This window comes from Peromyscus maniculatus, chromosome 21 (genome assembly GCF_049852395.1).
Source record: "Peromyscus maniculatus bairdii isolate BWxNUB_F1_BW_parent chromosome 21, HU_Pman_BW_mat_3.1, whole genome shotgun sequence".
Taxonomy (NCBI): Eukaryota; Metazoa; Chordata; class Mammalia; order Rodentia; family Cricetidae; genus Peromyscus; species Peromyscus maniculatus.
In genome coordinates this window covers 7,131,124-7,146,957 of record NC_134872.1, presented here as the reverse complement: position 1 = coordinate 7,146,957, position 15,834 = coordinate 7,131,124, and the positions used below count along the sequence as shown (strand labels likewise).

General features: G+C 43.9%; 1 protein-coding gene across 4 annotated transcripts in view; it reads left to right on the top strand.

Moving 5' to 3' along the window:
- The window catches only part of Stk38 (serine/threonine kinase 38), a 33,876-nt gene that overhangs the window by 7,201 nt on the left and 10,841 nt on the right, over positions 1–15,834 (top strand). For all 4 annotated transcript variants that reach the window (XM_016001656.3, XM_016001657.3, XM_076558397.1 and 1 more), the window contains exons 3-8: positions 3,733–3,784; positions 5,135–5,257; positions 6,650–6,733; positions 11,296–11,419; positions 13,797–13,951; positions 14,402–14,504. In XM_016001656.3, the coding sequence (XP_015857142.1) occupies positions 3,733–3,784; positions 5,135–5,257; positions 6,650–6,733; positions 11,296–11,419; positions 13,797–13,951; positions 14,402–14,504 (641 nt within the window). The remainder of the gene's footprint in view (positions 1–3,732; positions 3,785–5,134; positions 5,258–6,649; positions 6,734–11,295; positions 11,420–13,796; positions 13,952–14,401; positions 14,505–15,834) is intronic.

The window sequence follows — 15,834 nt, the reverse complement described above, 5'->3', positions numbered from 1 at the left end:
CTAGGCAGATGGCTAAGGGTTCAAGAGCACTTGTTGCTCTTGCAGAGGACCGGTGTGCAGTTCTCAGCACCAATATGGGGGCTAACCATCTAAAACTTCAGTTTCAAAGGGTCCAGCTCCCTTTTCAGGTCTTCATGGGCACTGCATGCACACAGTGCACAGACGTTTGTGCAGGCAAAACACCCATGAACATCACATAAAATAAATCTTACTTATTTATCTATCTATCTATCTATCTATCTATCTATCTATCTATCTATCCATCCATCCATTTATTCGTTCATTCATTCATTCATTCATTCATTCATTCATTCATTCATTCATTCATTTTAAGACAAGCTCTCTATGTAGTCCTGGCTGTCCTGGAACTCTCTCTGTAGACCAGGCTGGTCTTGAACTCACAATTCACCTACCTCTGCCTCCTAAGTGCTGGGATTAAAGGTTTGCACCAGTACCTGGTTTATTTTATTTTTTTTAGCCTTGGCTTGCCTCTTGCCAACCCTGTCTCAGCTTCCAGAGTGCTGATATTATAGGCATGAGCTATCACATCCGGCTAAGGTTTTACTTTAAACAAAAGACTTACTGCAGGGAGAGATATGTCGAAACTCTGGAGATAAAAGAACAAAAAAACTCATTTGGGAATTGCTTCTTGTATACAAGTAAAATAGGAGAAATTTGAGCCAATTCATGGAAATACTATGGCAAGGTAGCTTGAGAACAGTTCATTTTCTGGGCATAGTGGCCACTTGGGAGATTGAGGTAAGAGGATCAGGAACTCAAGGACAGCCTCGCCTAAATGCTGAGGCTGTCTGGGCTGTACGCCACCCTGTCTTAAGATACCAACAACGCAAGAGCTAGCCCTCAAGTGTAGTGTGTCACACCGTGCTCCAGTGTGCTTCCTAGTTTCCTGGGTGCCCCGGCAGACCGAGCGCGTTCTGTAGACCCTGTAGGGTGTTTGCCTTCTTTAGCCCTTAGCCTCTAGTCTGCGTCTCTAGAACAGTGGCCTCTCCGGTGTACACCCAGAGTACTCAGTAAGTATTGATAATTACCTAGTCATGAAAAAGAATGGTTTGGGTAATTTATAGCCGTCAAATTAAAACCAAGGAAACAGACATTTCCTCTGACAAAATATTGTGTATTTTTTTCTTCCTGAAGACTGTTGTGGATTAACTAAAACCACAGACCTAATTTATTGCATAATAATGGTTGTCCTTGCCCTGAAGTGAAGGTGTGTACTTCACTAAGAGTGCACACATCCCACGATGACTTTCACAGGTCGTCTCACCCAGGACCTGGCAGTGTAGGTCAGTGGTTCAGCACTTGTTCAGTGTGTGCAAGGCTTGCAGTTCAACCCCAGGACTGAAAGAGAAGAGGAGGAAGAACAAAAGGAAGAGGAAAAGTGGAGAGAAGAGCAGCAACTGTTTTTTTGTTTTGTCTCAAAAGACAGGGTTTCTCTGTGTAGCCTTGGTTGTCCTGGAACTTGCATGTAGACCTCTGCCTTCCGAGTGCTGGAGTTAAAGGCGTGTGCCACCACTGCCTGGCTTCTCTTAGGTTTTCTTAACTCTGCAGTGTTTGTGTGATCGGAAATTCGGTAGAATATGGATGATGATTAGTGACCCAGGGTCAGTTTTATTTAAATCCCAGGATGGGGAGTCCAGCCCTTCTAATGGTCTCCACTGACTACGTGTCAGTCAAACTAGAGTAGAGGACCAAAGGACTAATAGGGTGAATTTTTCAACAATGTGTACTATTAACTTTTAGGGTTTTTCTTAGGCATTTCTCATTGATGATCACAGAGATATAATTGTGTTATTTTTGTATTATTTGTCTTGTTTTTATCTGTCTCAACAGAAATCTCAAATGTATTTGTTCAGCTCTTGTAGAGTTAACCAGCCCTCTTGTATCTCAAGAGGATTACCTTTGAATTTGAATTGTATTACCTTTGAATGGGGCTATGCCAGGAAGAGAGCCTAGTTAGGTATAAAGGGAGCAAGTTACAAGTAGTCGTCATGAATGTATCCGCACACTGTTGTGTGTTTGAGCTCTTTAAGAAGTACCGGAAAGGTGTTGGAGAGTTAAGTGGTTAAGAGCACTGACTGCTCTTATAGAGGACCTGGGTGTGGTTCCTAGCATCCACACAGTGGTTCATAACCATCTGTTATCTTCCAGGGACCTGGCATTTTCTTTTGATCTCTGTGGGCACCAGGCACGTATGTGGTGCACAAACATACATGCAGGCCAAACACTTAACACTCATACACATAAAATAAATCTAAAAATTTTCATAATACCTTAAAGAGATTATCTGTGTATAAAGCACTATTTATATTGGAGATATGTGCTCCCTCCCTTCAAGAAGTGTGCAGTCTCCTACAGGAGTGAGCACACGTGAATACCTGGAGTGCATGGGCGACGTGTCTGGGATGTAGTTGAGCTGGTCTCTGCCCGGGAAAGTGGTCTGGTCTCTTCCGGAGTTCTGGCTGGAACACTGCGCTTGAGGGAAGAATGACTCACATGAAGGGTGAGGAAACTCACTAACCTGGCACTGCCACGTGTTAGTCCTTTGCCTATAACCTCTCTGAACTCGCAGTTGTCTTCAGAAAAACATCTAGTCTTCATGTAATGTCTGAAGTGCTGCATCAGCTACTGTAGACTGTATGCTCTTACGTACATTTAAAAAAAAATAAATTGAATGCAGATGGCTGTTTTGTTTGCATGCATGTCTGTGTACCACTTGCCATTGGATGTCTGGTGCCTGCAAGGTCAGAGGAGGACGTCATATCCCCGGGAACTGGACTGACAGACAGTTGTGAACTGCAGTGCTGGGAACTGAACCTGGGTCTTGTATAAGAGCAGTCAGTGATCTTAACCGCTGAGCCCTACTCCAGCCCTGCTCTCTGCTTCTGTTCTGTGCACGTCACCTGCTTGTCTGAATTACTGGGGAGGTGGAGGGTCCAGCCTGTGTACTTTCCTTTCTCTCGCTGATGAATGGGGGCTCTGTAGAGTTGGTTATAGGGAAATTTTACTTGACTAGTTCAGTTTTATCAACTCACTATGAGGCTGTAGTTGAAAAAAATCTTTGGGTGGATCCTGGGGTAGAACAAGATGTCCTGACCTCTTGATACCTAAAAGAAGAAGAAAATAATTCTTAATTCTTAGATGCATATTCTCTCTCTGTCTCTGTCTGTGTGTGTGTGTGTGTGTGTGTGTGTGTGTGTGTGTGTGTGTGTTTCTTAAATTTGAGATAACAGTCTTTAAGCTCAGGCTGGTCTTGAACTTACTGTGAGCTGCGGCTGGCTCTGAACTCCTGATCTTCCTGCTCTCACCTCCTAAGTGCTGGTGTTACATGTGGGTGCTACCCTGCCTGACTTCTTTAGTATCTTATATAGTCTTTTTTAAAAATGTAGATTGCAGGGCAGTGGTGGCGCACGCCTTTAATCCCAGCACTCAGAAGGCAGACGCAGGTGGATCTCTGTGAGTTCAAGGCCAGCCTGGGCTACAGAGTGAGATCCAGGACAGCCAGGGCTACACAGAGAAACCTTCTCTCAAAAAACCAAACCAATCCAAAACAAAACAAAAAAAAGGAAAATTGTATTTCATGACCTTTTTACCTAAATGAATACTTTCTTTTTCTTTTCCTAAATGAATACTTGCAAGTGGCTAACAATCATGTTCATACAGGCTTGTCAGAATAAAATAGTAGTTTATATATATATATATTGTTTCTTTCAGACAAAAGAAGTTAGAAAAAGTGATGGAAGAAGAAGGGCTAAAGGATGAAGAGGTAATTTACATGGGAGTTCTGTCTTGGGCCCCAGTGTGAAAGGTTGTGCTTTCTCCATCCAGTTAGCTTTGGTGCCAGAGAAGCGTTTGGCTCAGTGACAGGAATTTGAGAGATGGCATGCTTTTGGACTTAGTTATTATGTATGCAGAGGAAGAAGTTAATTACTCAGGGGAGGGAGGTATCTCTACTCACAGTTACGATAATTAATTAGCCTTAGAATTCTAAGAAAAGATGAAATTAGCAAAACTAAATTAAAATTTAAAAGAACAAGGTGAGCATTCTTACAAAGTTCATGTCTGTAATCCCAGAACTTGGAAATTGAGGCAGGAGGATCACTGAAAGACAGGCCAACCTGCACTAAGTTCCGTAAATGAATGAGTGAATGAATGAATGAATTTACTGAAAAGGCTCCATAGCAGTAAAGTCCATTTCTGATGTCATTATCAAAGCAACATATTATCTCAAATCAGCCTGTCTGTACACTGCCCACATACATGAGGCAAAAATACACCCAATAAGGCATGATGAGGGGCTGGGGAGATGGCTCAGAGGTTAAGAGCACCGACTGCTCTTCCAGAGGGCCTGAGTTCAATTCCCAGCACCCACATGGTGGCTCACAACCATCTATAATGAGATCTGGCACCCTCTTCTGTATACATAATAAATAAATAAATAAATCTTAAAAAAAAAAAAAAAAGAGCACTGACTGTTCTTCCAGGTCCTGAGTTCAATTCCCAGTAACTACTTCGTGGCTCGCCACCATCTGTAATGAGGTCTGGCGCCCTCTTCTGGCCTGCAGGCAGACATGCAGGCAGAACACTGTATACATAATAAATTAAAAAACAAAAAAGAACCTTAAAACAAAACAAAACAAACAAACAAACAAAACAAAACAAAACAAAAAAACAGGGATGTTGTAGGTAACCAAACAGCACTGGAAATGCCTTCAGAGATCCGAGTGACACAATCCAGAACAGTGATAGCAAATGCCCAACACATGCAGGAAAAGCAGATGACGAACAGTGGTGTGCACAGGTCCCTGAGGAGCCAGAAAACACATTTAACCTAAGAAAGGGCCCAAGGAAAGTAAGTTGTCTCTCTTCATTAGAACTACAACAGTGGACTGCTGAATGGTGGAGTCGAAGTTCTCAGACCCCCTTCAGTGTGGCTTGTGTCTGATGGCCAGTGAAGGGAGGAGGACCCGTGAAGGAGGCGTGTGTGATGGGGTCGTGTGTGAGAAGATTATGCATAGACGAGTGTGGCCCTGCTCCCAGCTGCAGAAGGCAGATAGGATTTGGTTTCAGAGTTCCAGAATTTCAATTTCCTTCCTTTCCTTTGTTTAAACATTAGAAACGACTCAGGAGATCAGCACATGCTCGGAAGGAAACAGAGTTTCTTCGATTAAAGAGAACAAGGCTTGGATTGGAAGATTTTGAGTCTTTAAAAGTCATAGGCCGAGGAGCATTTGGTGAGGTAAAAAAAATCCCAGAGCATCACAGCTGCCGACTTCGTAGGAGCTCCCACTTGTGGACACAGCTTGAAATACACAAATATGTGGGGTTCAGTGTGCAGGTGTGCAGGGCACCGCCCCCACCCCCCATTCATTGTCTCAGACCACTTCTCTGTCTTGTCAGAGATGACATTGGCTCTTTGGTTTTTTATTTTTAGATTTTTTTTTTGAGGCAGGGTTTCTGTCCTGGAACTCACTCTGTAGACTAGGCTGGCCTGGAACTCACAGAGATCTGCCTGGCTTTGCTTCTCGAGAAGGCATGTGCCACCAACACCTAGCTGGTACTTTATTTTCTTTTTTTGAACTGAGTCACAGTATGTAGCCAAAGTTAGCATCAACTATATGATCCCCCTGCCTTGGGCCCCAGAGTATTGGGGTTACAGGCATGTACCACTGTGCTTAGTTAGATCCTGATGTTAGGATCCTTGAAGAATACCAGTATATCAACAATTCTCCTGTAATCATGACAGTAGCCATTTTATAGATGGTGTCTGTAAATGAAGACCCTGAACAAACTCACTGTCACGTGGCTGTTGAGCACTGAGACAGGCTGAGCAGAGCCTGATGCTTTAAAGCTGTTGCTTTCCCACTACCACAGTGCTGCTGCTGCAGAGAGACCCTGTCTCTCTCTCTCTCTCTCTCTCTCTCTCTCTCTCTTTTTTCCCTGAGACAGGGTTTCCCTGTGTAGCCCTGGCTGTCCTGGAGCTCACTTTGTAGACCAGGCTGGCCTCGAACTCATAGAGATCCTCCTGCCTCTGCCTCCTGAGTGCTGACGTTAAAGACGTGTGCTACCACCACCTGGCTATTGTTCTTGTTTGTTTTTTAACTTTTAGACATTTTCTCCATAAATAAGCTTTTACTTTCATGGTTTGTTGTTGTTTTGTTTTTTGACAAAGGGTCACACCATCGTCCAGACTACCTGCAAACTGATGGCAGCCCTGTCTCAGCCTCTTGAGCACTAAGATTACTGTACTCAAGTACAAGTAGACCTGATGTGTTATTTTCATTTTAAATGTTATGATTATTACTTAGACTTTCCAAGACAACCGGCTGATTTTTGTCATGGGTATAACTAGGCCTTCAATTTAAAACTGAAGGCTTTTAAATTAGTTTGGTCAACTAGGAGCCAAAGCATTCAGTTGCAGAGGTCTTTCCAGCATTGGCATCATTTATAACATTAAAAGTATTGTCTGGTTTTTTTGCTAGTTATTGGACATTGCTTAAATTCAAATTATAATGTTTTTCTAGTGTAAATAGTAGTTGTGAAGTCCCGGGTCAGATCCCCAGTGCTGGAAATACAAATCCTCAGCTTGGTAGTGTGAACTCGACCTAGCAGTACTTTTGTGACCTTCCAGGTGCGGCTCGTTCAGAAGAAAGACACTGGGCATGTGTATGCGATGAAAATCCTTCGAAAAGCAGACATGCTCGAGAAGGAGCAGGTAATGTTCAGCGGGAGCTGCCATCGGTCAGCTTGCGGATTTGTTGCCCAAGTTATTCTTTTTGCTTAGTTCTGTTTACTTTATTATAGTTTTCTCTAGTTAGTTCTCTTATGTATATTAGACATGTGATCCTACTTTTTCTCCCCAAAAGATGCACTTACACATTTAAAAATACAAATAATGCCCATGAGCAGTGAATAGTACTCTACAGTGGAGGCTGTAGAGGAAGCTTTGGCGCTCCCAGCTGTCACAGCTGCACTCTTTTGAGGTCACACTTTGTATGATGGGCGTTTCTTACCAATTCTGAGAAATAACAAGATTTTTGTGCTCGTTGGGTGGAGAGGTAGAACTCAGATGTGTCAGAATTTGCTGTGCTCTTTATACCTAAACTGAAGATGGGCCTTCTGTGTGGCTCCCCAGTGCTAAGAGAGGCCACCTTGCCAGTTTCTGAATTAATTTGGGAAATATAAATGGCAGAGCAATGGAAAGTTTCCTTTAATGGTTAGGAACACTCTCTTGGACCCTGTAGTGAAGCTTAGTGGTGAGTGCTTGCCTGTGGTGTGCACGGCCCTGGGTTCCCTCCCTACTAACATACCACCCTACCAAATAAGAACTGGAGCTCACATTGAAAATAAAATAGATGTGAGATACATACTTAATGCAATAAGTAAGGTTGAATATTCCATAAGATTTAAATATTTGATAGCTTATCCTTTTAAAAGTAAGAGTGTAGACCTTCTGTGGATCTGGTATAGCTTAGCTGGCTGCCCAGAAACAGGTAGCAGTGGGTGATGCTGTAGAATTCCAGTGTAAGGTCAGAGGTCTTGTGCCAGGCCAAACTCTCCGTTTGGAGCCCAGCAGCAAGGACAGAGACTGGCCCTCATCTAGTCTGTCTGCCACTGAAGCAGTAGAATCATAGAGTCTTTCCTGCCTATATTCCAGTGCCACCTCAAAATTGAGGAGTTTGGGGGCTGGAGAGATGGTTCAGTGGTTAAAAGCGCTGGCTGCTTTTCCGAGGATCTAGATTCAATTCCTAATACCCTCATGGGTTGCTCACAAGTCTATAATTCTAGTCTCGGGGAGTCGGACACCTTTTGGGGCACTGCATGCACATGGTACTCAGACTATCCATGTAGACCATTCAGCCATACACATAATGATTAGTTAGTCATTTTATTTTCTTTTTCACATTCTCCTCGGAAGCCGTGGAATCTTGATTCCAGTTGAAAGCAGGTCTTTAGTGGCTCTTCAGATATTATTGCAGTTTAAGCAAACACCAACTTCATGAAAGTCCATTAGACCCCTGTTTCCACGTTACCTAGAGGACAGTGCAGGTACTGACGGGAGGGAGCACCAGTTAATCTCAGTGACGGAAACAGTTAACTGTTAATTAGTCAGGACCTCTGTAACCATGAGTAACTTCTACAGTGTGTATTTCCTGGAGCTGTAGCCAGCACTCAAAGCTGTGTCAGTTGGTCAGCAGTCAACGAGTCACAGTGGGGCTGGGGAGAGGTGCGGAGTGGGGGTGCTTGCTGATAACTAAGCCTGTGACCCGACAGTTGTCAGGTAGGATCCACAGAGTGGGGACGAGAACTGATTCATCGACACTGTCCTCTGACCTCCACTCATACACAAGACACACATGGATACAAAACAAAATACTTGATTAACAATTAGGAAAAGGAGCATGGTGGCGCACCCCTTTAGTTCCAGCACTCGGGAGGCAGAGGCAGGAGGATCTCTATGAGTTCGAGGCCAGCCTGGGCTACATGATGGGTTCTAGGACAGCCAGAGCTATGTAGAGAGACCTTGTCTTCAAAAAAATAAAACCAGTTAGAAAAAGGGAACGTTATTAAGTACATACATCATGACTGGAAGCTCCACATAGCAGGTGATCTAAACAGAAGTTATAAAATCTTTTCTCAAATATTACCTTTTCTTCAAGGTTAATATCTATAATTTTCTTAATGAAAGTAAATATTAATTAGAATTTTAAAATAATGCATTAATTGGAACATTAACTTAATTATTCAGGTCACCTTAGTTGATGGACTCAGTTCTGTCCTTTGATCTCAGTGTGTGGCCAGCTAAGTCCTGAAAGCACTCAGTGCTTATGCTAGGTAAGTGTGAGAGGTAGGCCAGCACAGCTCTGTCCTCATTTTTGGGTAGCGCTGATACTGTTTTCGACTGAGAATCTAAGTTGTCATGTTGTAGGTACTGTTGGTTTCCATTTCTGAACTGAGCAGGGTTGATCACTACCTGTTGAGCTCAGGTTATTATTCTGCCCCACACAGGGGATGCTTCTGTTACCTGGGAACATTTAGAAAGAGAAGACAGGAGCATTAGCTAGGCTCGTCAGGTCCCTTCAGTGCGGTCGATGCGGTTGCACTGCTGTGGAAGGACAAGGCTGGCTGGCATGTCAGCTTCTTTAGTGCCTCAGCTGTTACGGCCAGGAGAGAACCTTCGAGTGTGAGCTGCACCTCTGCCTCTGTGTTCAGCTGACTCCATTTCTAGAGCTCATGGCTTCTGGTTCATGTCAGCCTCAGGAAAGAGGGATAAGGGGACTCCCAGTGGTTAGGTTTCCTCTTAACAAACAGGAGACGTCAATCATCATTCTGTCCTCCAAGGTGAGCGACAAGTGCTAATACTTAATGCCTTCTGTTTTCCTTGAATCTTTGTAGTAGGTAGGGACCCAAGAGAGCAGAGGTCACGCTCTGCTGGCCTCAGAGTGACAAGGCCATTATTGGTAGAGTGAAGGTCAGCAGGCAGCAGTAAACTTTCACAAGCTTTTCCTGTTTCAGCAAGGCAAGGTAGAGGTCGGGCTGGTTTTGTGGTTTCATAGCACTGTTCTTCCTTCCATGTGCCAGAAATAACACTTAACACAAACCTAAGGATTTTCACACATTGAAGCTAGAGTTCCCCAAAGAGCCATGTTCCTGTAGACTAGAAACTCAGATATGCCAATTATTATGCCCTCAAGCCCCACGGGGCTTGGGAGAATAGGCAGATTAGAGAAAAGTCAGGAGATGATAGATTGTGTCTCCCAGTGAGAAATGGAAGAGCATGTGGTCCTACTGAAGATATCCTACCAAAACGAGCAGTGTGTAAGCATTGTATTAGATAGAACCACAGAACTGCCAGTTCGTGAATCTTCAGGCATCTTTGACTTTGGAACATATTGTAAAAACTTAAGATCAAACTTTTATCACAGGCTTGGACTGACTGTGATGAACTTAGATTTGATTCAGCCCATCTTTGGATCTTGTGACACTTAAAAGAGAAAGGAGGAATGAATTTGAGAATATGTAATAATGGTTTTTGTTACTCTTACATATTTTAAATAATATAAATTTGATATAGTCATCATCATTTTGGAGACAGGGTTTCATGTAGTCGTGGCTGGCCTCAAATTTGTTATGTAGTGGAGGAGGATGGTCACTTGAACTCCTGATCCTCCTCCTCTGTCTCTCAAGTGCTGGATTTATAGCATATACACCTCCTCCCCAGCTTCACATGGTGCTGGGATCAAACCCAGGGCTTCATGCATGCTAGACAAGCCATTTACCAGCTGAGCCACACCCCTGCTCAGAAAGCATTGCATTTGAACAGAATGATGTTACCAGTTTCCCGAAACTGCCTGTAGCTCAGTCTCTTTTTAGCTAGATGTGCAGCAAATGTAGGAAACTAGAAATGCCATGATTTTGAATCTATAACCCAGTAAAAACTTTATTTTTTTTCATGTTGCAGTATAGTGCACAGAGTGGGCTTAAGTGCTGTGGCACCATGGTATCCTCGAATTGTCACTCAGGGCTCTGTTACTTTGATATCACTGTGAGGGGCACGTAGCTGAGTACTTAGGGAACATGAACACTTGTGTAGAGTGCTTTTGTAGCATGGGCAAGGTCCTGGGTTCCATCTCAGGCAGAATGAAACCAGACCCAGACAAAAACAAGTTCACCTGGGTAATGTCGACTGAGGTGGGGCTATTTATCCTATGGGATTATTAGAACTGGGGGCTGGGGATGCTGAGGGAGGGCTTGTTTATCCCTGGTTCAGTGTTCTCACTACACAAACCAATGTGGCAGTACATGCCTATAATCTTCAGTTGTGGAGATGAAGGCAGGAGGATCTGAGTCCAAGGTAAACCTTGGCTGCATAGTGAGTTCAAAGCCAACATGGAAGACGTGAGACTCTGCCTTAAAAAAAAGAAATGATTATTAGGATAAATTATATATATATTATGTATATAGCTATATATATATAATATATATTACATATATGAATGATAATTTTAACTAATCAGAGGTTTACTTCCTGACATTGCTACAATTGCTTTGCATTGAAACCGTTCATTCATGTTGGCAGTTTTAAAAGCCTTTCTTACCAGGTTTCTATTACTGAATTCCTTCAAGTCAAATGTCAGTTTCAAGTTGGTCAGTTTGTGATAGCAGAACTTTTGCTCATCACAACTAAATACTCAGAACAGTATTTAAATTGTTTAAACAGATATACAGTTTACAGCAGAGCAAGGCTTGTCATTAATCAAATGCATATACCTCCAGGTTGGCCACATTCGTGCGGAGCGTGACATTCTAGTGGAGGCAGACAGTTTGTGGGTTGTGAAAATGTTCTATAGTTTTCAGGATAAGCTAAACCTCTACCTAATCATGGAGTTCCTGCCTGGAGGTAATTACTTGACAATGAAAGGTCGATTTCCCTTTTGTTCTGTGGTTTTTCTCTCCCATCAACAATTAACCCTTTCTCTACTTGTAACTGCTCACAGAGTCTGTGTCTAGTCTAGGTCTGTGAAGGAGGTCAGTGCCCGCCTGTGCTGGTGACTCTGAGGTCTTAGCCTTCCTTCACTCCCCATTTCAGAGGGATAAGTCTTCCTGTTTCTTTTTCCTCTAAACATGTGCAGACAAAGTAGGGCGCTGTCTGCTTTCCTGCTGACGGCACCCTGCATGCTGTCAGCCAATCACACTGAGGCCAGAGACTCTTGCTTCAGCCGTTTGCTTTCTTTCTCTGTGATTTATTAGTAAAGAGTGATTTTCTCTTCACCTATATTAATGTCTAGAGTCCACTTCTCCTTCCTGAGATTTCAAGCTTAGACAGCTACAGAGTAAGCCAGAGCAGAGCATACCATCTATTTTGGAGACAGTCTCTCCTGGCGGACCAGTGAACTCTAAACAAACAGAAAACAAGTGTTTTTTTTTTCTCTCTCTCTTTTTTTTACATTTATTTATTTATTTATTTATTTATTTATTTATTTATTTATTTATTTATTTATTTATTTATGTGTTTGTTTGTTTTTACATCCCAACCTCAGTTTCCCCTCCCTCCTCTCCTCCCAGTCCCTGTACCTCTGTTTGGTTTTTAACAAAGCAAATGTAATTTATTGGGACAAACTGTATTAATCTTGTGACACCCCATAGTTTATTCCCAGGGTCACCAGTAGTTTTTCCTGACAGCAGATCAAGATTACAATAGAGTCGGCTGGTGGAGTGCCCCTCCCCCTTTGTCTTAGGCATTTGTGTGCCGGCTCCTAGGTAGTAAGACAGCCTGGCCACCAGCTCCTTACCATGTGTCTCCCTAGCTACTACTGCACTAATTCCTTAGCTTTTCATGTCCCTTGGACCCTGCCCTTTGAACTTGGTGATGCTGGCCTGCACAGCCTGAGCTGGCCTGAGCTCTCCCACCATCTGGGCAAACTCACACAAGTCAGGTCATCAGCTTCCTGCTCTGCTTGGTAGTGAGTGACAGTGCATGGTGGCCTTAGGGTGGATTCAGCCACTGTTCCTGGTCTCAGAGTGTTCCCAGGAATGCTGAGGACTCACAGTTTTCAAGTCTTGGGCCTTTGTTTAATTTTTGTCCAAGGGAAAAATTCTTGCCAAGAATACAAGAAAAAAAAAAAAGAATTATGAATGAAATGCCCCTCAGAAGGCAGCATGAGACTCTGAGGTCGGAGGTCTCTTTTCCTTGTTCCCTGCTGTAAGTAGCTCTACATGAGGTAGACACTGAACCTTCCTGTCTCTCTTAGCTTTTTAGCTACTTGACATACTTTCTTTGCTTTTGTTTAATTGCTGGATTTTAGGGTATGAATCTTTTTTCTCTTGCTTTTACCTTGCAGGAAACTAAGGAGCTTATCATTAAATTAACAGTTCTGTAATGGATAGTGGCGTCCATTTAAGTACTCTAATAAGATGTTAGGAGAAGGCCCTGGTGGTCTTGAGAACAGCCAGTGTGCTCACCTGTCAGGCAGTTAGTCTCCAGTGGAGTGGAGTGGGTTCAGCATTTGCTGACTGATGCTCAGCTGCCCACAGGCCCCTTCCTCTTAGTTTGCCTCTCTGTGTTAGTGGAAAACCTTGTTTTCAGTCTCCCTAAAGATTTATATTTTATTTGGCATTTCAATCTAATGACAGCAGTTCAGCCTGTGTGGAATTGCCATTGCCTCTAGATACAGACAACTTTACAGATACTGGAGCAAACATAAAAGTAAAGTAGGTCACTCACTGGGCGGTGGTGGGCACGTCTTTAGTCCCAGCACTCAGGAAGCAGAGACAGGTGGATCTCTGTGAGTTCGAGGCCAGCCTGGGCTACAGAGTGAGTTCTAGGACAGCCAGGGCTACACAGAGAAACCCTGTCTTGAAAAAAAAAACAAAAAAGAAAAAGTAAAGTAGGATTTTCCCTCAAGTCCAAAATACTGTTGTAAGCAAATGCACTGTTAATCATGGGAGAAATTCTCACTTCTCTGAAGAGGAAAATTAAATCATAGCATAGTAGTCATCATTATCGAGCTTAGGTACAAGATGGTATTTTTCTCTGTGACTGTGATTTTTACCCTTAAGTATTAGAAACCTCTTGCTGTTTCTTCCCATGTCAGCACTGCGGGTCAGTCTCTGGGACACAGCACAGTTGGGTTTAGTTGTCTTGTATCTGAAATTGGTTCTTACTCACATTTTATGGTGTGTGTGTGTGTGTGTGTGTGTGTGTGTGTGTGTGTGTGTGTGTGTGTGTACATGCATTGTGTGTGTATGCTGGTGGCTTTGTATCTTTCTGCTTCCAGGCGACATGATGACCTTATTGATGAAAAAGGATACTCTGACGGAAGAGGAGACTCAGTTTTACATAGCAGAAACAGTATTAGCCATAGACTCCATTCACCAGCTGGGGTTCATCCATCGAGACATCAAACCAGACAACCTTCTCTTGGACAGCAAGGTATGTGGGGGCCTAGCACCCTGACCAGTGTGTCTGCTGAGCTCGGCAGCCTGGCTGCAGTGTCTGTGTACATGCAGTGCTGATAGGGGACAGCGATTGATCCACCTTATGTGGTTTTTCTCCTTTTTACAGGACGGCCGGGGGAGGGGGGGGGGGAGACAGAGTTTCTTCCTGTAGCCCTGGCCATATTGGAATTTGCTCTGTTGACCAGGCTGGCCTCAGACTTAGAGATCCACCTGCTCTGCCTCCCAGATGCTGGGATTAAAGACATGCGCCACCACACCCAGCTGTTTGAGCAGTTTGTTGTTCTGTGTTTTTCATTGTAGTAAGATGGGTGGGGAGCAGTATGTTGACTAGAGGTGTAATGGATGCAGGAAGGACCAGAAGATAATTTTCTCCCTATCCAAGAGTGTTTGCCCATCCATCACCGTGTTTCTTCTTTCCTCACAGGGCCATGTGAAACTTTCTGACTTTGGCCTTTGCACAGGCCTGAAGAAAGCACATAGGACAGAATTTTATAGGAACCTGAACCACAGCCTCCCCAGTGACTTCAGTAAGTGCCCTGTTCCTTAACCCAGTGTGTAAGAGTGATTGCCCTGGTAACTAAACTGTGCAGGGAACATGGAAGATCCTCTAGAACACCATGAGTTCTAGAGAAGAAATGTAGACCTTTCTATATTTTCTCTGCTGCCTGACTAGGCGAGATGAGTGCTTCCAGTTGTGCTACGGCAGATGTTGGAAGGACTTCTGGAGAACTCTGCTAGGAAGGTGCTGGTGTGACCTCGGCACAGCCAGGAGTGATGGCATGAGAGCTCTCAGGACAGCTGCAGACTGGGATTATTGCAGGAGTCTAGTGAGGAGACACCAGGGCCACGGCAACTCTTGTAAAGGAAAACATTCACTGAGGGGTGGCTTACAGTGCAGAGGTGTAGTCCATTATCATTATTGTTGAAGGGATTTGTTCTTCTTTACTCTTTTGGGGGGCCCGTCACCCAGCTCCCAAATAAATCACACACAGAGGCTTATTATTTATGAATGCCCAGCCTTAGCTTGGTTTAGTTTCTAGCCAGCTTTCCTTATCTTAAATTATCCCGACTACCTTTTACCTCTGGGCTTTTCCCGTTCTCTGACTTGTGTAAATCTCACTCTTTGTGGCTTGCTATGTAGCTAGGTAGCTGGCCCCTGGAATCCTCCTCCTCTGGCTCCTAGATCTTCGATCGCTCCTCCCAGATTTCTCCTTCTATATATCCTCTCTGCCTGCCAGCCTCGCCTATCCTTTCTCCTGCCTTGCTGTTGGCCATTCCGTTCTTTATTAGACCATCAGGTGTTTTAGACAGGCACAGTAACACGGCTTCACAGAGTTAAACTAATGCAACATACACAAAAGCAACACACCTTAAAATAACATTCTCCAACAGTCATCACGGTGGGGAGCATGGAGCCATGCAGGCAGACATGGTGCTGGAGAAGGAGCTGCTGCATGTTGATATGCAGGCAACAGGAAGTTGACTGCCTCAGTGGACATGGCTTGAGCATATATGCGACCTCAAAGCCTGTCCCACAGAGACACACTTCCTCCAACAAGACCTCACCTACTCTAACAAAGCCACACCTCCTAATAGTGCCACTCCTTTTTGGGGGCCATTTTCTTTCAAACCCCCACACAGGTGTTCTTTTCCACCTGAGCAGCAGCAGGGCATGGAAGGAAGAGTGTGTAGTAAAATTACAGTTGAGGCTTGGGGAGAAGGCTCTGGGGGTGTAGTGCTTGCCCTGCGTCCAGGAAGACCCAAGTTTGACTCCTAAAATGCTTAAAAAAAGCTAAACGCAAAGGTACCTGGCTGTAACTCAGCTCTGAGGGGTGGGGACAGGAGGACTCCCTGGGG